General features: G+C 42.5%; 1 protein-coding gene across 1 annotated transcript in view; it reads right to left on the minus strand.

Annotated features, from left to right (window-relative positions):
* Window positions 1-19,167, minus strand: part of FAM234B (family with sequence similarity 234 member B) — a 44,717-nt gene that overhangs the window by 10,668 nt on the left and 14,882 nt on the right. Inside the window, exons 3-8 of the mRNA XM_075286337.1 lie at window positions 15,917-16,012; window positions 15,483-15,671; window positions 12,738-12,868; window positions 11,115-11,262; window positions 2,259-2,400; window positions 109-252 (exon numbers count right to left, since the gene is read on the minus strand). Of these exons, the coding sequence (XP_075142438.1) occupies window positions 109-252; window positions 2,259-2,400; window positions 11,115-11,262; window positions 12,738-12,868; window positions 15,483-15,671; window positions 15,917-16,012 (850 nt within the window). The remainder of the gene's footprint in view (window positions 1-108; window positions 253-2,258; window positions 2,401-11,114; window positions 11,263-12,737; window positions 12,869-15,482; window positions 15,672-15,916; window positions 16,013-19,167) is intronic.

Here is a 19,167-nt window from a genome sequence, read left to right on the forward strand (position 1 = left end):
CATTCACAGGGAGAAACCAAATAATGAACCAATAGTATATAAAAACCTAAATGTTGTAAACCTACTAGATCAAAATATAGAGGAAACTGCAAATCCTTGTCTACAGACCTATAAATATTGCTCAGCTTTCTGCTCCATCTCTGCTCAAGATCTTGTCCCCTCACAAGAGTTACAGCCTCCTTCGTCGTGACAAGTAGATCACTGAAGTTACTGAGATAGACTGGAACAGTCTGAAGAAATTGTACCCCAGAACTGTAAAAGAACAAGAAAATCTTATACGTTGATCTGATGAAGAAGACACTTGCACCAAACTAGAAACAACCAATAACCCTTCTATCTGTCCAACCATAAAGATGGATTGAAACAGATTCTGTCCATAATTTGGAACATTTATTGGGAATGTTTTACCTTTTCCCTCTATAATGGCTAATGGTGCTATCTAAGCAGCAATGGAAATGTCCACATATACACTTTTCAAATGTACAGTATATGGCTAAGGCTGATAAGAATCTGTAAAAATGGTAAAAATTGTGGCAGTTTAACATAACATACTTCCTGACAGAAGAGGAGCACTGCAGATCCCCTATATTCAGTAGACCGGGCACTTTCAGACACAGGGATTCCTAATGTGTATGTGTTTCACAGTAATTTTCTACTTTTATATTTATTCTAGGGAAAGGAGGGATTTAGAACTTTTATTTACTTTATTTCTTTATTATATTTTTTAAAGCTTCTATTTTTTTTTTCTTTTTCACTATTTTATAGGAGATTTTATATATTACTATTGCGGCTGGTCATAGACCCCCCCCCCTTCCCAATAAAGTTTAACAAAAAAATGTTTTATTCTTTTTTGCTTGACTTGATTCGGCTTATACTCGATTATATACGGTACATTTTTGTTATTAGTTACATGGACCTGTACCTATATTATGCTGCAGTTATATGGGACAGCGTATTAATCAGTATTATTTAATTAATGCTTAAAGAGGACCTTTCATCAGATTGGGCACAGGCAGTTCTACATACTGCTGGAAAGCTGACAGTGCGCTGAATTCAGCGCACTGTTGGCTTTCCTGATCTGTGCCCGGTGTAAAGCGCTATCGGTCCCGGGACCATAGCGCTTTAGTGTCAGAAGGGCGTCTCTGACAGTTAGCCAGGGACGCCCTTCTGCCCAGCAGCGCCTATTGCGCTGTACTGTGTGAAACGGGGAGGAATGCCCCCTCCCTCTTCTCACACAGCTCGTCCATAGACAAGTATTATCAGGAGAGGGAGGGGGGGGGGTGTTCCTCCCCGCTCACACAGTACAGTGCGATAGGCGGTATAGCAGTATAGTGTAGAAGGGCGTCCCTGGCTAACTGTCAGAAACGCCCTTCTGACTGTAAAGCGCTACGGTACCGGGACCGATAGTACTTTACCCGGTGCGCAGATCGGAAAAGCCGACAGTGCGCTGAATTCAGCACACTGTCAGCTTTCCAGCAGTATGTAGAACTGCATGTGCCCAATCTGATGAAAAGTCCTCTTTAAATAACTTTCCAATACACTTTACAACTCATTACCAATCTTAAGATCACCATTTGCAGTCAGTGAATGAAAGCCTTGTCATATACATTCAGTGGTTGAATATCATTATCGAGCAGAGATGATCAGCTAGTAGAAATGTTTTAGTGCAGTTTAGGGTCCATTCACACGGAGGAAAAGGGCGCTTTATTTGGCGCTGAATTTTCAGCACTGAAAAAAAGCCTCCTATCGACTTCAATTGGTGCCGGTAGCGAAAAAACAAGCTAGCAGAACCCATTGAAATCAATAGGAGGCTTTTTTTTCAGTACTGAAAATGACTGTTTTTACGAGCACTCCCATTGAAGTGAATGGGAAGTGTTCGGGAGCCTTCCGCAGCGCTCGTGTGTACGGCTGTGAATGAGGATTTTTACAAGCCCTGCGTCACTCCGTGTGAAGGCAGCTTTAGTGTGAGGTGCAAGAGGGAACAGTGCAAATTGCATAGATTGATGCATTGTAGCAAACACTCATTTGTGGTATCACCACAATGGTGGAATGGTTTTCCACTATGAGTGATTTTATAGGAAAAAAAGATTGAGCATGTTAAATTTTAACATCTTATCTTTTTTACCATGCTCTCCACTGAGGACACATGCATTCTCAGCCTAAGGGGTTTGGAAGGAATAGCTGTTGACCAAACAAGTGTTTAACCAGCAGCTGTATAGCCAGCTTTAGGGTAGCAATTATGATTAACAAGTAGATACCTGTACACATTGATTGGTTTAGAGTGATTGACTGATCTCCTCTTTTCCCAATCTGGATCAATCCTCTGGAGAACACTTGGAAAATTAACTCCAATTTTAGCCTGTGCGTAAATGTCCCTTAATGCAACAGCCTGGATATTCCCTAAGAAGAAGATCAAAAGTTATTAATGACACGGAGAACAGATATAGCATATAGTTTATATAGTTGTGTCTACCATCACAATATATCCAAATGAGAATTTGTAGGTAGTATGCGCATAAATTTTACTGCAGATAAGGATGGCTTACTAAAAAATAAATTCCATTTAATTTCCAAAGAAGGAAACTCCATTCTACCTTTTCAGCATACAATACATAAACCGCATTTTGGGGGATAGTGCTATAAGTAGGAAATAGTCATGTTATTAAAATTTTATTGAGGTTCTGTGTAATAGTTAATCTGACCATATGGCCTTTGGACCAATAAAAATTGGATTTTTGTACTCACTGTAAAATTATTTTTTCGTTGTATTCACTGGGAGACACAGCACCATGGGTATAGACCTGGCCACCAGGAAGCCGACAGTAGGAAAAAGAAAAGCTGTGGACTCCGCCTCTGGGCTATACCCTTCTCGCAGACACTGTGCTAGTCAGTTTGTACCACAGCAGTAGGAGAAAGACACCAGAAACCAAAAAGAGAGCACGGAACCAACAAACACCAATAAGTCCTGCACCCGAAAAGGAATCAAAACAACTTGTGCAGAGAAAAAACAAGGGGGGGGGCCACACGGTGGCTCAGTGGTTAGTACTGCAGCCTTGCAATCCTGGTGTTCAAATCCCACCAAGGGCAAAAAACCATCTGCAAGGAGTTTGTATGTCCTCCCCGTGTTTGCATGGATTTCCATCCCATATTCCAAAGACATACTTATAGGGAAAAATGTACATTGTGAGCTCTGTGTGGGGCTCACAATCTACATAAAAAAAAAAAAAAAAAAAAAAAAAAAAAAGAGAAAAAACAAGGGTGGGAACTGTGTCCCCCAGCGACCCCTGTGTCCAACAGTGTCCCCAAGTGAATACAACGAGAAAAGGATTGTCGAACGAGAAAAGGACGACGAATACAAAAATCCCAATTTCTCGCTTATTTCACTGGGGGACACAGCACCCCAGTGGGTGGGAATAACAGGACCATGCAGACCCCTAGTGCTCAGATGCTTACAGAAACTTATAACCCAAACCAGCAGAGTAGATGGGGGCTCAGTGAGACGACTGTTTCCAATGGCCTAGGGAGCTCTAACACCTCTAGAGGAGAGAGCAGGCACATGGAAGAGCCCTGACTTCAAACCAAAAGGACTCAATCGCAGGTCAAAGCCATCGGAAGATGGAACCCCTGGAAGCAGGCAGGCCCTAGCAAGGTCCCTCAGGGAAAACAAACAAAACATCCAAACAACAGAAAGGGTCAGAGAGGGACAATATAGACCCAAATCACCCAGACAACAACCGGACAAGGAAGAGCAAGCACTCACATGGATGCCTGGGGACCGAGCCAAAAGAGAGTTAACCAAGTCCTTGATGCAGAGGGAGGAAAACCACCCTAGGAAAAAAAGACTGTGGAGGATGAAGGACAACCTCAACCTTGTGGAGTACCAAAAAGGCAGGCTGCTGAAAAAACAGCAGTCAGCTCCGGACCCCTGTGGGTGGAGGATATGGCTAAAAGAAAGTCGATTTTCCAGGACAGAAGGTGAAGAGGGATATCATCAAAAACTCAAAAGGGGAACATAAAGCATCTCAAGGATGTGGCAAAATCCCACATCTCCAAGGGAGGACTTTGGGGGGGGGGGGGGGGGAGGGGGCAGAGCAATAGCTCCAATCCAATAGGAATGCCTTAAAAGGGAAGACTAAGACCCTGATACAGAAGGGCTGGAGAAGATCTATTAAGAACAGTTACTATCACAATGGTGGATGAAAAACGTCCATTTGCAATGACAGATCTTAGCTTACCAGAAATTCCGGGCCTTCAGAATGGTCAGGACAGCAAACTCCGAAAAAACACCACAATACCTCACACTTCAGATTCAACAGCAGAGTCAAGGATGGGAGGAACAGCGGTCCTTGAGACATAAGGTGGACTTGCAAAGGAAGAGGATGAGGAGCATCCACCTGCAGGAACAGGAGATCCATGTACAAGGCCCAGCAGGGCCAAACTGATGCCACCAGGATAGCTAAGAACCACCTAGATGTCGAGATTCTTGAGGACCCAAGGCAAAAGAGGAAGGGAAGGTGAAAATCCGAACTCACAAGAGTTTAAGCAGTGATGGCCTGAAGGTCAAGAGACCTAGCAATGTAACTGGACGTTGTGGATCCAGAAAGAGGCGAAAAAAGTCGACATCTGTCATGCCATAGCAGAAGCACAGTTGAAGACTTGCTGATAAGCGACCCTCGCCTGGAGCAAAAAAAAAATTTTAAGGCTCAAGTGGGCTGCCACCCACTGGACCATGCCAGACAGAAGGTGGACCATCAATGAGCTGGAACTTGGTGCTCCACGCAAAGAAGAAATTGGAAGGCTGCTAGTAAGGCCACACAGGTCCTGGTGCCTCACTGAGGGCTCAAGTAGGCGACCACGGACAAGTGGTCAGACTGGACAGTTCCTGGAGAAGACAGGTCCATGAAACCGGACAAATAAGATAGCCCTGGATTCCAGCAGTTTGAACCAGAGGGAGGACTCGGGCGGGACCAGAGGCTCTGAACAGTCAAATCACCGAAGACCACTCCCCAGCCGTGGAGACTGGTGTCAGAGGGAATCACCTACCAACAGAGGGGAAGAAGGACCTCCCTGGGAAGTTCCTGACGAGGAGATACGTCACTGGTCTTCTCGGAGAAAATGAGGAGGAGAGAGAATCAGGCAGTAAAGGCCAGCTGGAGATCTGTTCCAGTGGGTCAGTAAAGTAAAATGTAGAAGACAAGAGAGCGCCTGAAAGGGAAAGGTGAGATACAGCGGACCTCAAAATCTTGGCCTCCGGGAAGAGAACCACAACCGTGGATCAAGTCCCGTATTCCATGTGCTAGAGGGCACAAGACAAGACCCTTCTTCACAGATGAGCTAGTGGAACTGGCAAGGAAGGACCAAGATGATCCAACAAGCTGGTCAGAGTGTCTGTCCTGGAGTGGCCGCATCAGGAGGTCATCCAAGTAAGGAACACGGCAACATCTCTAGAGCGCCTCACACTTCAGTGTAGGAAGGCCACGACAGACGCCATCACCTAGGTAAAATAACCAAGGGGAAGAGGCCACCCCAAAGGGGAGAGCGACAACAGAACAGGTCACGGGACCACCGCAAACACATAAAAACAGCTGAGAGCACAGTGCCCAGGGCCAGACGTCCAGCCACCTGAGGGGCACCAAGTTGGGGGAAACCTTTATGCCGAGGAGGGGTAGAAGAGGAAGGCCTGGACGACTTGGTATAAGATCACAGGCAGATCTGGGCTTCAAAGAAAGCTTCCTGGAACAGGAGTACAGCTGGTGCTTAGAACACCTCGGAGGGAGGAAGAACTATATCTCCTGTAGCCAGAGGGATAAGCCTCACAGGGCCCTAGACAGAAAAATTCCGCCCTGTGCAACCTGGATAGGGAGAAGGGTCACGACCGCTTTCTTGGAAGCAGACTCAGTGTTGCAAAAACAAATCCAAATGGTGGCGGCCACCTCAGCAGATCTGGAGGCATTGCCAGGAACTTGGAAGCGTTCAGGATTTCAGAGACAGGCAGCTGGTAGTCCTGGAGGAAAGCTGCATCTGGGAGGTTTGACTTTAGCTGTATGGCCCAGGAAAAGCTGGCCTTGCTGATCCAAGAGGCAGCAAAGGAAAGCTGCAGGGAGAAGTCAGCCACTATGAAGGCCACTCTGGGAAGGGAAGCCACCTTCTTGCAGCAATATTAAACAAAACAAGGACACCGAGCGCACTAAGTGTAGTATTTAAGAGTACAAAATTAATTTAAAACTGGATAAGTATTGACGTAGAACAGTGTGAACAGTCATAACGCTTGAAATTGTATTAGGGTGAGAGTGGCAGCAGTTCAATCCGTCACCGGAGGACTGGGGGAGGTACTGAAGAGGAGTCGAGGACCAAAGGTCCGTTAAGGGAGAACCGCGCACACTAGTGTGTATAGGAAGATGGTAAACCAGAGTCCAATTTTATACGATTTATTGAGTGGTTAGAAATACAGCATATAGTACGACGCGTTTCGGGCCTTACACTGGCCCTTTCTCAAGAGCAAAAAACGAGAGTTGTAAGATGATACAATAAAAAATAATAAATAAAAACATAAACATGAAAAGTAAAAGTTATAAAGGGACCATCAAGGTATAAGCAAACAAAAGGGCGTCTGACCCATTAGAGTATATTAACATATATTAAAGTATGCGTATGTATACATTTAAAAGAAAGCATAAGTTGGTTTAGACATTCTGTAAAAAATTAAATATAGGTAAAAGTGTGCCATATCTTACAATAATTAAAATGATAATCCAACTGGTGGATAGTCAACACCCACAGCCGATATTATATCATAAATAAATAAAAAATGAATAAGTAATAGTAGTAAGAGAGACATGCAACACAGTTGCAGACTGCACTTTGAATGAATACAAATTGATACAAATAACATTAATGTTTGCTGAATACAGAAGAAACAAAGTTTAAAATTTCCCACCACTCGATTGCTAATAAAAAGTCAACGGCAGAAGAGAGGGGAAAGGGGGGGAAATTAAATAGCACATACATGAATGGTAAAATATGGGTGACTGAACATATGAGGAATTGAGAATAAGGTACTAGTAGGTCACATTCATGAATGATGTTCATAGATCCCACTTGTAAATCACATTCAAAAACATTCTACTCCCCAGCAGATTGAGATCAGTGACCTCATCCAATAGTATCCAAGCAGAAACATCTAGGGGCAGTTTTAAATGTGGGGGAAAATGCTGCAAATGTTGTACATCGATTGGTCACCAATTACATCATATTTATAGTTTTGCCACTAGGGAGACATTTGAGTTGCAATATCACCTTGATTGTTCCTCCTCCCGGGTAATCTATGTACTGGAGTGCCCTTGTGGCCTCCAGTACATGGGTAGGACCACTAGGGCCCTAAGAGAACGCATCTGCAAACACAGATCCAATGTCAATAATGGTTACATCAAGCATAGTTTTTCCCGTCATACCCTAGCTTATCACAACAAAAACTTCACAGGTTTCAAAGTCATACCAATTAATACCATCCCTCCAATAGAAACTGACAGGTTGCATTCCCCCTCAAAAGACGGGAAATGTACTGGATGTTTAGACTAAATATCCTTCATCCAGCAGGCCTTAACATCGCCTCAGAGGACGTAACCAAATGAGTTCCCTACATCATTTTTTTGTTTTGTTGGACACCTTTTTAATAATACCCATAATAATAGAAAGTCAATAATTTCATAATTACCAATTTCCCTAGGAATTTAACCCCTGCAGATTTTGTTTAATTCAGGTGGTCCCCTAATAGTTAACAGTCTTTCATCATTAAATGACACTCATAAGAATAAAAGGCTAATAATGAATTCTTTGGTGTTTTAACCCCCACAGACTCAGTTTTGTTTTGGTGTAGGCGGTCTCTCATCTGTTGGATAGCCATTCTCTGTCTGCTTAGCAGTCATCCATGGGCTGACAAGTTTGGCATCACCACTATCCCAGGATTGACAATGAAGTGCCCTCTACTATTGCCCAAGTTGCGGCTGACAGCCGACCCTTTTCCTAATTGCGGCTAACAACCGATCTATTCACAATCCCACTGATCGGCATTCTTATTACCATAGTATGAAGTTACGGCTGACAACTTACGCTGTCAGCGAATGGTCTCTCTGGAGTGCGCATGCGCACATATACTGGTTCACACATGCGCCCTAGGTTCCATAGGACGCTGTCACTCGCATACTTCACTTGGTGGGGCGACAAGCAGAGACGCGCACGCGGGAAGCAGTTTCCCGCCCACGTCTACCAATGTGTTAAATACTCAGGTTGCCGTCAGGTGGACAAGTGTCTGACCTGACGGGACCTGGTAATTTATGTCTTATTGTATTTTGTTAAGCTTTACTACATTTTGTCCACGTTCTGCAGATATTGTGAGGAAGGATGTGGTACTTGGGTGAACATTTCACCCTTTCCCTCCCTTCTTTTAAATGTGATTTACAAGTGGGATCTATGAACATAATTCATGAATGTGACCTACTAGTACCTTATTCTCAATTCCTCATATGCTCAGTCACCCATATTTTACCATTCATGTATGTGCTAATTAATTCCCCCCCCCTTTCCCCTCTCTTCTGCCGTTGACTTATTAGCAACCGAGTGGTGGGAAATTTTAAATTTCTTCTGTATTTGGCAAACATTAATGCTATTTGTATCAATTTGTATTCATTCAAAGTGCAGTCTGCAACTGTGTTGCATGTCTCTCTTACTACTGTTATTTATTCATTTTTTATTTATTTATGATATAATATCGGCTGTGGGTGTTGACTATCCACCAGTTGGATTATCATTTTGATTATTGTAAGATATGGCACACTTTTACCTATATTTTTACTTGCATATATAATTTTTAATTTATGCTGTATGCCTAATGTCACACTTAATATAGTCACACTATTTGAGCAAAGTGGAGTGCTAAAGGCTTAACAAGTCTCCACACACCTATATGGTGGTCTCTCCCTAAGGAGTGACAATATCCCCCGAACCCTGTCTAAGCCTCTCACCTCTACCAGGTTATAGTCCTCTCTACATCGGGCTGAAGAGATCCAACCAGATCGAAACAGCTGTCCTCGATTGAGAGACTATACCTGGTATTAATCCCAGCGTCATTGCTAAACAAAGGCCTCTTGGAAGGTCGGGCATGAGGCTAAAGGGAGCAGCCATTATTGGGTTATTTCACTGGAATCCTGTCTTAAGACAGGCTTGCACATTCCAGTGAGCGCCCTCTATTGGTTTGCAACAATGAGGCAGCAACTGTCTTCTTAATTACATCATGGAAGGCAGATTTGCATATTCTTCCCATAGACTATTTGAGCTAGACGTCTGTTATCTAATTAATTTTTTACAGAATGTCTAAACCAACTTATGCTTTCTTTTAAATGTATACATACGCATACTTTAATATAGGTTAATGTACTCTAATGGGCCAGACGCCCTTTTGTTTGATCATACCTTGATGGTCCCTTTATAACTTTTACTTTTCATGTTAATGTTTTTATTTATTATTTTTTATTGTATCATCTTACAGCTCTCGTTTTTTGCACTTGAGAAAGGGCCAGTGTAAGGCCCGAAACGCGTCGTACTATATGCTGTATTTCTAACCACTCAATTAATCGTATAAAATTGGACACTGGTTTACCATCTTCCTATACACACCAGTGTGCGTGGTTCTCCCTTAACGGACTTTTGGTTCTCCACTCCTCTTGCAGCAATATGACAGCCAGCATTAGGACAATGCTATGTATCACTTCTGCATTGCAAATAATGACACAGAAGCAATTCATACTCATCCCAAGGGAATCACTGAAGGAGTCAGGGTCTGCAGAAGGCAGAACAGAAGCTTTGGAGAGCCTAGCCATCACAAGATCCACTGTGGGGAGGGTCTAAATAATAGAAAGGGAAACATGGGGCGACTGGCAGAAAACATCTAAGGGCAGGCTGGCCAGCGCTCACTAGGTACAGAAATATAAGTACCATGTGCTAACCGATTGCACCACTAGAGTACCCTGCTTCTTTCACCTTGCATGTTCCTCATTGCTAACCAGGGGAAAATAGAGACATGTGTCACAGCATAGCTTGGCAAAACTGATGTCACCTTTCACTTTGGAGACACGCAGATGCGTGGAGGGAGAGGACATCCGACTTACAGCTGAACACAGAGGATGGTCCAGGGAGAAGCCTGTGATCATATACCCAATAGCGGAAGGAGATGTCCACTTGAAAGGATGGGTCCAGGTCCTCAATATATCTGTAGGGTATCTCTACCGCTTGGATGAGTTCCCGCTTAGCAGCAGATAAAGATGAGCCTAGCTGATGCTCTGGGTCGGAGTCAGAAGTGTCTCCAGGGAAGCAGAGCGAGCAAGGGCAGGCAGAGATCCACCCCTTGGAGTTGAGGCCCTATCTGGAAGTGCCCAGAGTAAGGGACGGAGGACAGTGAACTGTAGGAAGACTTCCAGGTCCTTTCGTCGGGGCTCTGGGAACTGGAACTATGAGTGTGTCCAAGGGGATCCCTAGAAGCTGACGACTGAGCGACGATCAGGGAAAAAAAAAATACTACTATGGCCAGCATAGGAGGGGAAGGGGAGAGGGAGCAGGCATACTCACCCATGTAGAAATCTTCTTATGCTCACCCTATCTGGTGTCTTCAGGTGCCGCAGGGTCACCCCCTCGGTGGAACCTCGTACATGGGAGTGGAGTCACCGGAATATCCGGCCGCCGCTGCAGCAAACACTGAGTGACACGCAAATCGCTGCGCTAGCAGGGGGGTGCCACTAGTGTGGCGTACACACTGAAGACCCCCCTGCACCTGAAAGAAAATAAAAACGATTTAAGACAGAAAGACACGAGTCAGGTCATGACTGCCTCTTAAGACATTAGGTTCAAACTGACTAGCACAGTGTCTGTGAGAAGGGTATAGCCCAGAGGCAGAGCTGACAGCTTTTCATTCTCCTAGTGTCCGCCCTATACCCATGGTGCTGTGGGAGACCAGTGAAATAAGTGAGAAAGCTTCACACTCACACCCCAGCTTTAAAATACCGATATATGTAGTTCTTTGTTTATGTGATGTGATTCTATTCAAATAGAAGAAAGAAGCTTACCAAAGCCAAAAAGGATATACATAGCCCCCTGGCTTGTGTAATACGCCTGTGGTCCTAAAAGTTTTCCTTCTCCTGTGATGTTGTATTTTACTAATTCACCCAATGGATTTCCAGTGCGGCCCGACACCAAAAGGAATCCGAGATTTGGCTGCATAAGAAATTGAATCATATGAGGATATTTCTTCCTCAGTGAGTGATATATAATATCTTCAATGAATATAGCTTGGACATACTCATGACAAACATTCTGTATATTTGTCAGCATTTTTGTAATGAGACCATTTTACACATATGACAAAAAGTTAGTCTATATTTACATATTAGACTAAGCTCCCTCATAGCGAGCCACAGTTGGAAACATGTCGCATTTTTTTCCCACAGCAGTTTTCACAAAAAGTGGAAAGAGGAAAACTGATGACTTTTTGATTCAATTACTCGTACATATATATGGAAAACGCCAGTGTTCCTGTAGGTATAAATGCAATTCACAACATGTCTGCTGCGGATATTTTTCTGCAGTGTGCGGATGGGATTAGCCAGAATCCCATTCACTTTGCAATGACTGTAAAATGTCGCGGAAAAAAACGTGGCACTTCATGGTGCCCCGGCCTTATAGTTTTTGGTGCAGATTTACCATTGTGGTTACGACTATACAGTGGCATAAATGTGGTGAATATTTAGCGCAACTTGTCTCAATGTAGTGCATCAAGTTTGGGCTAAATTTTATTTTGTAAGACATGTGGATTCTCAGAATAAGGGGTGTGGCTTAAATACGCTCAGATGCGCCAAAATTAGTGGTTGTATTTATGTAGACTAGACAGGCTAGAGATATATCAAATTTATCATCCAGCTTCAGCCACTGTGATCTGTTGTATTTTCAGACTGGTTAAATTTTAAACTAATAAATCATGGCCTCTGAGTGCAATTTTTAAGAAACAGTGGACTAAAACTATGGCTTACAGTGATTTCCAGAAAATATGCATGCCACAATCAGGGTAGTTTACCAGGGTATACCAATGCACCCTACCTCTTCCTAAAAGTTTGCATTTAGCGCACTTGAGCTATATAAATGGAGACAACGTGAATGATGGCACATGATAGATTTTTGCTGAAATTTAAATCTGAATAGAATTAGATTTGTAGCAAAAACATGAATATCTGCAAGTCCCATTCAACTAATTGGGGCAGTTACAGACTTCTGCAACAAATTGGCTGCCCGTGAATCACCCTAAGAGAAGAAAAATATGAGAACAGTAACAAGAACAAATATAAGAACAATACAGAATCACTTTAGTCTTCCACACTTTAAAGCTTCATGCACACGACTGAGTATACATACTAAGCGTGTTCCCATAATTCCTTCCATTCAGATTATTATAGAGCAAGTCCTATACAGCCCTGTGAAAAAATATTGGAAACTCCCCCTTAAAATCAATGTAAGACAGAAGGCATTCCGATGTCATCCAAGTGTCATCTTCGTGCTTTTAGTTAAAATTCGGAACACCCTTGATATGTACAGTCCAAGGGTGCATAAGGCCTAAGAAAGAAGTTGAGTAAATGCAAATATTCACTTTAAATTGACAAAGACTAATCTCCAATACCCTCCTAGTTCATGCACTTAACCTGATTTTCCCCAATTGTAAGAACAAGCAAGTCATTAGTTAGGTCATCATCCAGATCTGGCAGAATTACAGCAGGGGCTGCTACCGTTCCGCTTGACACATGACTTAGACTCATGGTCCATAAAGTTTCACCTTAAGAACAGACATAAAAAACAAATCATTACTTCACAGTTCAATTCTCACAAAAATAAATATAATAATCAAATAATATTTTCTGTCAGGCCATCCTTCACACCATTTCAATACATCATTATGTACACAAAATATTCAGCAGTGAATAATAATACTGAGAGCAAGCTATAAAAATATGAGTACTGGAGAACAATGCAAAGCCAGGCTTCATCCCCCTGATGAAGCCAGAGAAGGCAAAACGTGCGTTGGGGCGCGTCTGCATGATATGGTAATGTTTTGTCACTAGTTTACTCTTTTTACTTTTAAAGGGTTTATTTATGTATTACTTCATGTACTACCTGGATCATTATTCTAGCTGCATTCACATGTAATTATATAGGCGGTATTTGGTATGCAGTATTTGATGATTGTATAAACCCTTTCATTATTGTTTACATTGAATGCCATGTCTACCTACATGCTTTTTTTATTTAGATGTACTTTTCCCTCGTGTTTACTTGTTATGTGTTTTCATGTTTTTTTAACTATTTTCAATAAAATTTGATATAATTTAAAAATTTCATTTTGGGTGGTTTTGCCTTATTTTGGCATAAGTTTTATAGTAATTCTGTTATCTACCTTCATTTTGTGCCCTATACCGTATTTTTCGGACTATAAGACGCACTTTTTTTCCCCAAAATTTTTGGGGAAAAGAAGGGTGCGTCTTATAGTCTGAAGGTGGCGCCTGGCATCCGCTGTACTAGAGAGGCGGAAGCCGGCAAGTGATAGACGCCGGGGCCTGAGACATCACTACGATCCTCTGCCCTGCATGAAGCCAGCAGCGGCAGGGGTGATGCTATTCCGCTCCTCCGTCCCCCCGCCGCTGGCTTCATGCAGGGCAGAGGATCGTAGCGATGTCTCAGGCCCCGGCGTCTATCCCTCCCCGGCATCCGCCTCTCTAGTACAGCGTGGCCCCTTCTCCCCCGGGGCCGGTCCCCACCGGCCCCGTACCTGTGACGTTGCAGGCCGGCTCCTGCGCAGCGATATCGCAGGAGCCGACCTGTTCGGGTGACAGCCGGGAGCCTAATGAGGCTCCCCGGCCTGTCACGGCTATATTAGTATTGCGGCTGGTCTCTATGACCAGCCGTAATACTAATAGACAGAATGTCCCATAGACGGCAATACAGTTGTATTGCCGTTTATGGGACTTCCGATCAAGTGACCGCAGGTTCAAGCCCCCGGGGGGGAATAAAATAGTTAAAAAAAAAAAAAAAAAAAAAAGCTTTAAAAATATGAAATAAATAAAAGTTCTAAATCACCTCCTGTTTTTTTTTTTCAATACAAGGTGATCTAAGCAATAGATATCCCCCAAAATGGTATAACTAAAAAGTACAGCTGGCCCCGCAAAAAAAAAACGCTCTATGCATCCCCGTACAGCTGCAGGGTCACCTGTCAATGTGGCCTTGCAGCTGTTGCAAAACTACAACTCCCATATATTAAATATTTTACCAGTTTTTGCTTCAAAATTTTTTTTCCCTATTTTCCTCCTCTAAAACCTAGGTGCGTCTTATAGTCCGAAAAATACGGTATATTTTTTTTTTTTGGTTTCATAAGCACATACTTGCATAGCCTTTAGAAAGGCTATTCCACACATACCTTTTGCATGTAAATCGCCTTAGTGGTTTTTGAATGAGCCCGTTTTTATTCATATGCTAATTAGCCTCTTGGTGCACCCCGGAAGTCTCATCGTGCACCCTCTGTGCTATTCTTTCCAATGAATGCATGCAGCACAGTCTGCTGCTGCTGACTTCCTGCTTGCACACACGGATAGCAAAGAATAGCAGAGATGAGTGCTGCGGGGGAACTTCCTGTGCTGACTGGAGGCTAATTAGCATGTGAATAAAAACTGGCTCATTCAAAAACCACTGAGGCAATTTACATACAAAAGGTAGGTGTGGAATAGCCTTTCTAAAAGCTATGCAAGTATGTGCTTAGCTAAAAAATGACTTTTCCCAATGATAGAACCCCTTTAAAGTGTACTTCCAGTTATAGAACAACTTTTCATGAATGAATAGTAGATGAATGTAAGAGAATACATAACATATTCTATTTATATTGTCATTAACTTTTCAAACTACTTGGTCTCATTTCATATAGCATGTGATTCTGGACCAAATTTTAAGGACCCCTTTATTTAAAATAGGCAGCATACAGCATCTCAACCAGCCTATCTGTATGTAGTACAGCAAGTACACCATGCCCTGCTCCACTTGTGCAGAAGGTAGTGGGTTGGGGACCCTAACTCAAAGGAATCACCGAGGAATGTACCTGCTTCACCAGGGATTCAGTCTTAGCTTATAGATTCGGTAGGGACATAACCATGAGGCCAAGGCTACATGTCCACTTCCTTTGTGTGTTACTCAGTGTGAACCAGAACATATGCTCTTTTTTTTTTTTTTTTTTTTAAATATTCAATTACTTCTTTCACACTATAAAAGTGAACGGTAAACGGCTTTACTGCGGTGCCACAGCAAAAATGAGCCTTCATTTTATATGATTACAGTCAACTGCAATGCATCAAAAACATTGTGAGCCCCAGGGTCATATAGAATTACATATTAAAAGCATTCTCTACCTGTAGAAGCAGAGATCAGACTCAGCAGCTTGTAAGTTCCTGTCAGAAGACATGTGGCATTCTGTTCTAGCTTTAGGAACAGTTGTCCGCACTGAATGCTCCGCAGATACTCCTTGATGTGTCTGCTCCACAATACACTTCCACTATTACCAGACAGAACAGCCAGATAAGGAGGCTGCTTCACGACATCTGCAAAGTGTATATAGAAAAAAACGCATTGCTTCCATTCTAGTAAAAGACATAAATGTAAAGTAGAAAACCCCTCTCCATATACTCTTTTTTGGGGGGTTTCATCATCTCCATATACTCTATTAAGGGTCTTTTACTTCACAACATATCCATCAATCACATTAGCAGGTTTGGAACAACAACATATTATCCTCTACATTTCATTATGAACATTTTGCTTCAGGGATAGGTCAATTTCAGCTTACCCTGTGGTCCGCTTATGCTGGAAGACAAGAATGTCAGCAGTATATCTGGTTGGCCATCCTTATTCACATCAAATAGCTCCAGAGGTGAGGGAAATTCTAGAAAACACAAAATGAAAATGGGAAACTATAACAATGTTATGTAAACATTCTAAATCTATCTATAGCAATATAAATTGTTTAACTTGCAGAAAAAAGAAGGATTAATTAGTTTTCACTGATAAAAGTGACCCTCTGTACAAAAAAGAAAAAAAAAAAAAAAAAAAAACATTTTTAGATTTTCTGGGAGGGTACCATAAAAGAGAATTTGTCACATTGAAAACACTGTTCAAGCTACACTGAGCACGTTACACCCCAACAGGAGCTGAGCAGATGAATATATAGTTTTCAGTGGGCGGACCTGTCAGTAATGGACAGCCTTCCCTCTATGACTGTGCATATATTCCTCAACCACTGATATGACCTTCCACTGGACTCCTAAATATAGAAGGTACTTAAATGGTTAAAGTTATACTGAATCTTTTCTAACAAAATTATACAATCAGTCAGCTCAGCTCCTCCTACACTATAACAAGATGTCTGAAGTGAATGACAAATTCCCTTTAAAGGGATCCTATCATTCAAACACAATATTTTCTAGGTACCACATCAGAATAACCTTAAGAAAAGCTATTCTTCTCCTACCTTTCGTTTTCTTCTCCACGCCGCCATTCGCCTGTAATCTCAGTTTTTGTCGGTATGCAAATGAGTTCTCTCGCAGCACTGGGGGTGTCCCCAATGCTGCGAGAGAACTCTCCAGTGAAGCCTCCATCTTCTACAGGAACCCGCCTCTCTGCGCGTCTTCTTCCGTCCTGGGTTTTCAATTTTCTAGGCCTCGAGCAGAGCCAACTGCGCATGCCTGGGCCACAAGAAAATGGCCGCTTACAGTGTAAGTGGCCATTTTCTTGTGGCCTGGGCATGAGCAGTCAGCGCTGCCCGAGGTCTAGAAAATTGAAAACCCAGGACGGAAGAAGACGCGCAAAGAGGCGGGTTCTTGAAAAAGATGGAGGCTTCGCTAGAGAGTTCTCTCGCAGCATTGGGGATGCCCCCAGTGCTGTGAGAGAACTCATTTGCATAACAACAAAAACTGGGATTACAGGCCAATGGCGGCATGGAGAAGACAATGAAAGGTAGGAGAAGAATAGCCTTTCTTAAGGCTACTCTGACGTGGTACCTAGAAAAAATTGTGTTTGAATGATAGGATTCCTTTAAAGGATCAGCATGTTCTTCGTCTTGTAGAAAACTATGATGTTCTATTTGCCATTCCTAGTAACTACAAGAAATCCTGCAGCATGTATTTACAGTATACACAACTCTGAAGTTTACATAACATCAGAACAGAAACAATGTAAAAGTATTTCAACTCCAAAGCAAGAAATATGCAACTAAGCTATTTATACTATGGAGTTATGTGGACTTGTATACAGTATACATATGGAGAGGACATGTGGTCAACAACACAGGATTGGTGTACAGTACAATATACTCACCAGTGTCTTCTAGCAAGAGGAATGGGTACCAGGCCATACATATAAATGGATAACACATCGATATGCACTATTTATAACTAGAGTTGAGCGAGTACTGTTCGGATCAGCCGATCCAAACAGCATGCACGCATTGAAATGAATGGAAGCACCTGGTGCTTCCAGTTTGACGTCAGCCGGCCGCTTAACCCGCTCCGTGCATTGATTTCAATGCGTGCGTGCTGTTCGGATCGGCTGATCCGAACAGTACTCGCTCAACTCTATTTATAACTCTTTTTGTATTCTATCTGTGTATAGGTTACTATACAGTTATTCTCAGGACCAACTGAATGTCAAGTGTTTAAGTACAAGCCTTTATGCATGTCTCTATGCAGCTTGTATCACCACTACTCATGCAGCAGGGCCTAACTTTCACTCATCGCTAGCCAGAGGATAAGTGCCATACATGAGGCAAGAGAAAAGCCTGGGAAAATATCCGCTTAAAGTGTAACTATACTTTCAGACAACGTTTGATATTTTGGCAGTAATTGAGTCATTAATAAATTTGGTAGTATACTTTGTAAAATTTTGGATCATTTCTTGTTGTGTGACATTATAACCTGTTGAGGTGCTGTCTTATTGTTCTAATTTTGAATATGATGTATTGTAATTTTGAAAAACATCCAATATAAAAACTGAGAAAAAAAAAAAAAAAAAGGGTCTTACCCATGGTCACCATAAATTATAATGAGGACCGCTGGGTCTCTGCCCGGAAAATGCAAAGCGAAAAGTCCTGCTTGCTTGGAGGACTTTTCTCTCTGCATATTTTCAAGCAGAATGGGGAACGTAATCCCCGAATGGAAACCAGGCACAGGTGGGCTCCAGTGCACGAGGCCTGCTGTGTGCTAAGCAGCAGGTTTTGAAGAGTCTGGTGTTACATAGGTCACTACTAGGGTGCGCGCATGCGCATTCAGTTCTCCTGGAAGGCTTCTGAATTGAAGTTGGTGGACAAGCTTTCCTATTCCTGTATAGTATACATGGAAATTGTTCACAACAACTTTGTAGTCTTTTTTTGTATCTAAATAGGCTAATTACACAGCCCCATACACAATAACATTCAGTGAGAGGCAGGAAAAGTTCTCAATACAGAAGAAAGGAAAAGGGAGAAAGAATTCAGGATTTCATACCTTCAAACTCTTGGCAAAATATTGTAAGCACAGAAATAAGCAATATATGTCAGTTTAAAGAAAAACATCCCAAATGTCAGTGTTAGAGTCTCAGGAGATGTTAACATAGACATATATACATATAACAGAGGGAAAGGGGGGATGGAGGGAGGGAAGACCAGATTCCAGTACCAGTGAATTACCGTATATACTCGAGTATAAGCCGACCCGGATATAAGCCGAGGACCCTAATTTTACCACAAAAAAACTGGGAAAACTTATTGACTCGAGTATAAGCCAAGGGGGGAAATGCAGCAGCTACTAGAAAATTTCAAAAATTAAAATGGTCTGAGTTTTTGGGTGCAGTACTTGCTGGGTTCTTGGGAAGGGGAGGGGGTGTTTTGGTTGTCTGTCTGCCCCTTTCCTGAGCTTGAGGACTGGGTTTTTTTTTCCCCCACTTGGAATTCAGCCTAGAGACTCGAGGGGGGCTTTTTCAGCACAAAAACTGTGCTGAAAAATTTGGCTTATACTCGAGTATATACGGATACATGGACCTATTGTTATGGAAGCTTCCTACCAAGAT

Source organism: Leptodactylus fuscus, chromosome 9 (genome assembly GCF_031893055.1).
Source record: "Leptodactylus fuscus isolate aLepFus1 chromosome 9, aLepFus1.hap2, whole genome shotgun sequence".
Lineage (NCBI taxonomy): Eukaryota > Metazoa > Chordata > Amphibia > Anura > Leptodactylidae > Leptodactylus > Leptodactylus fuscus.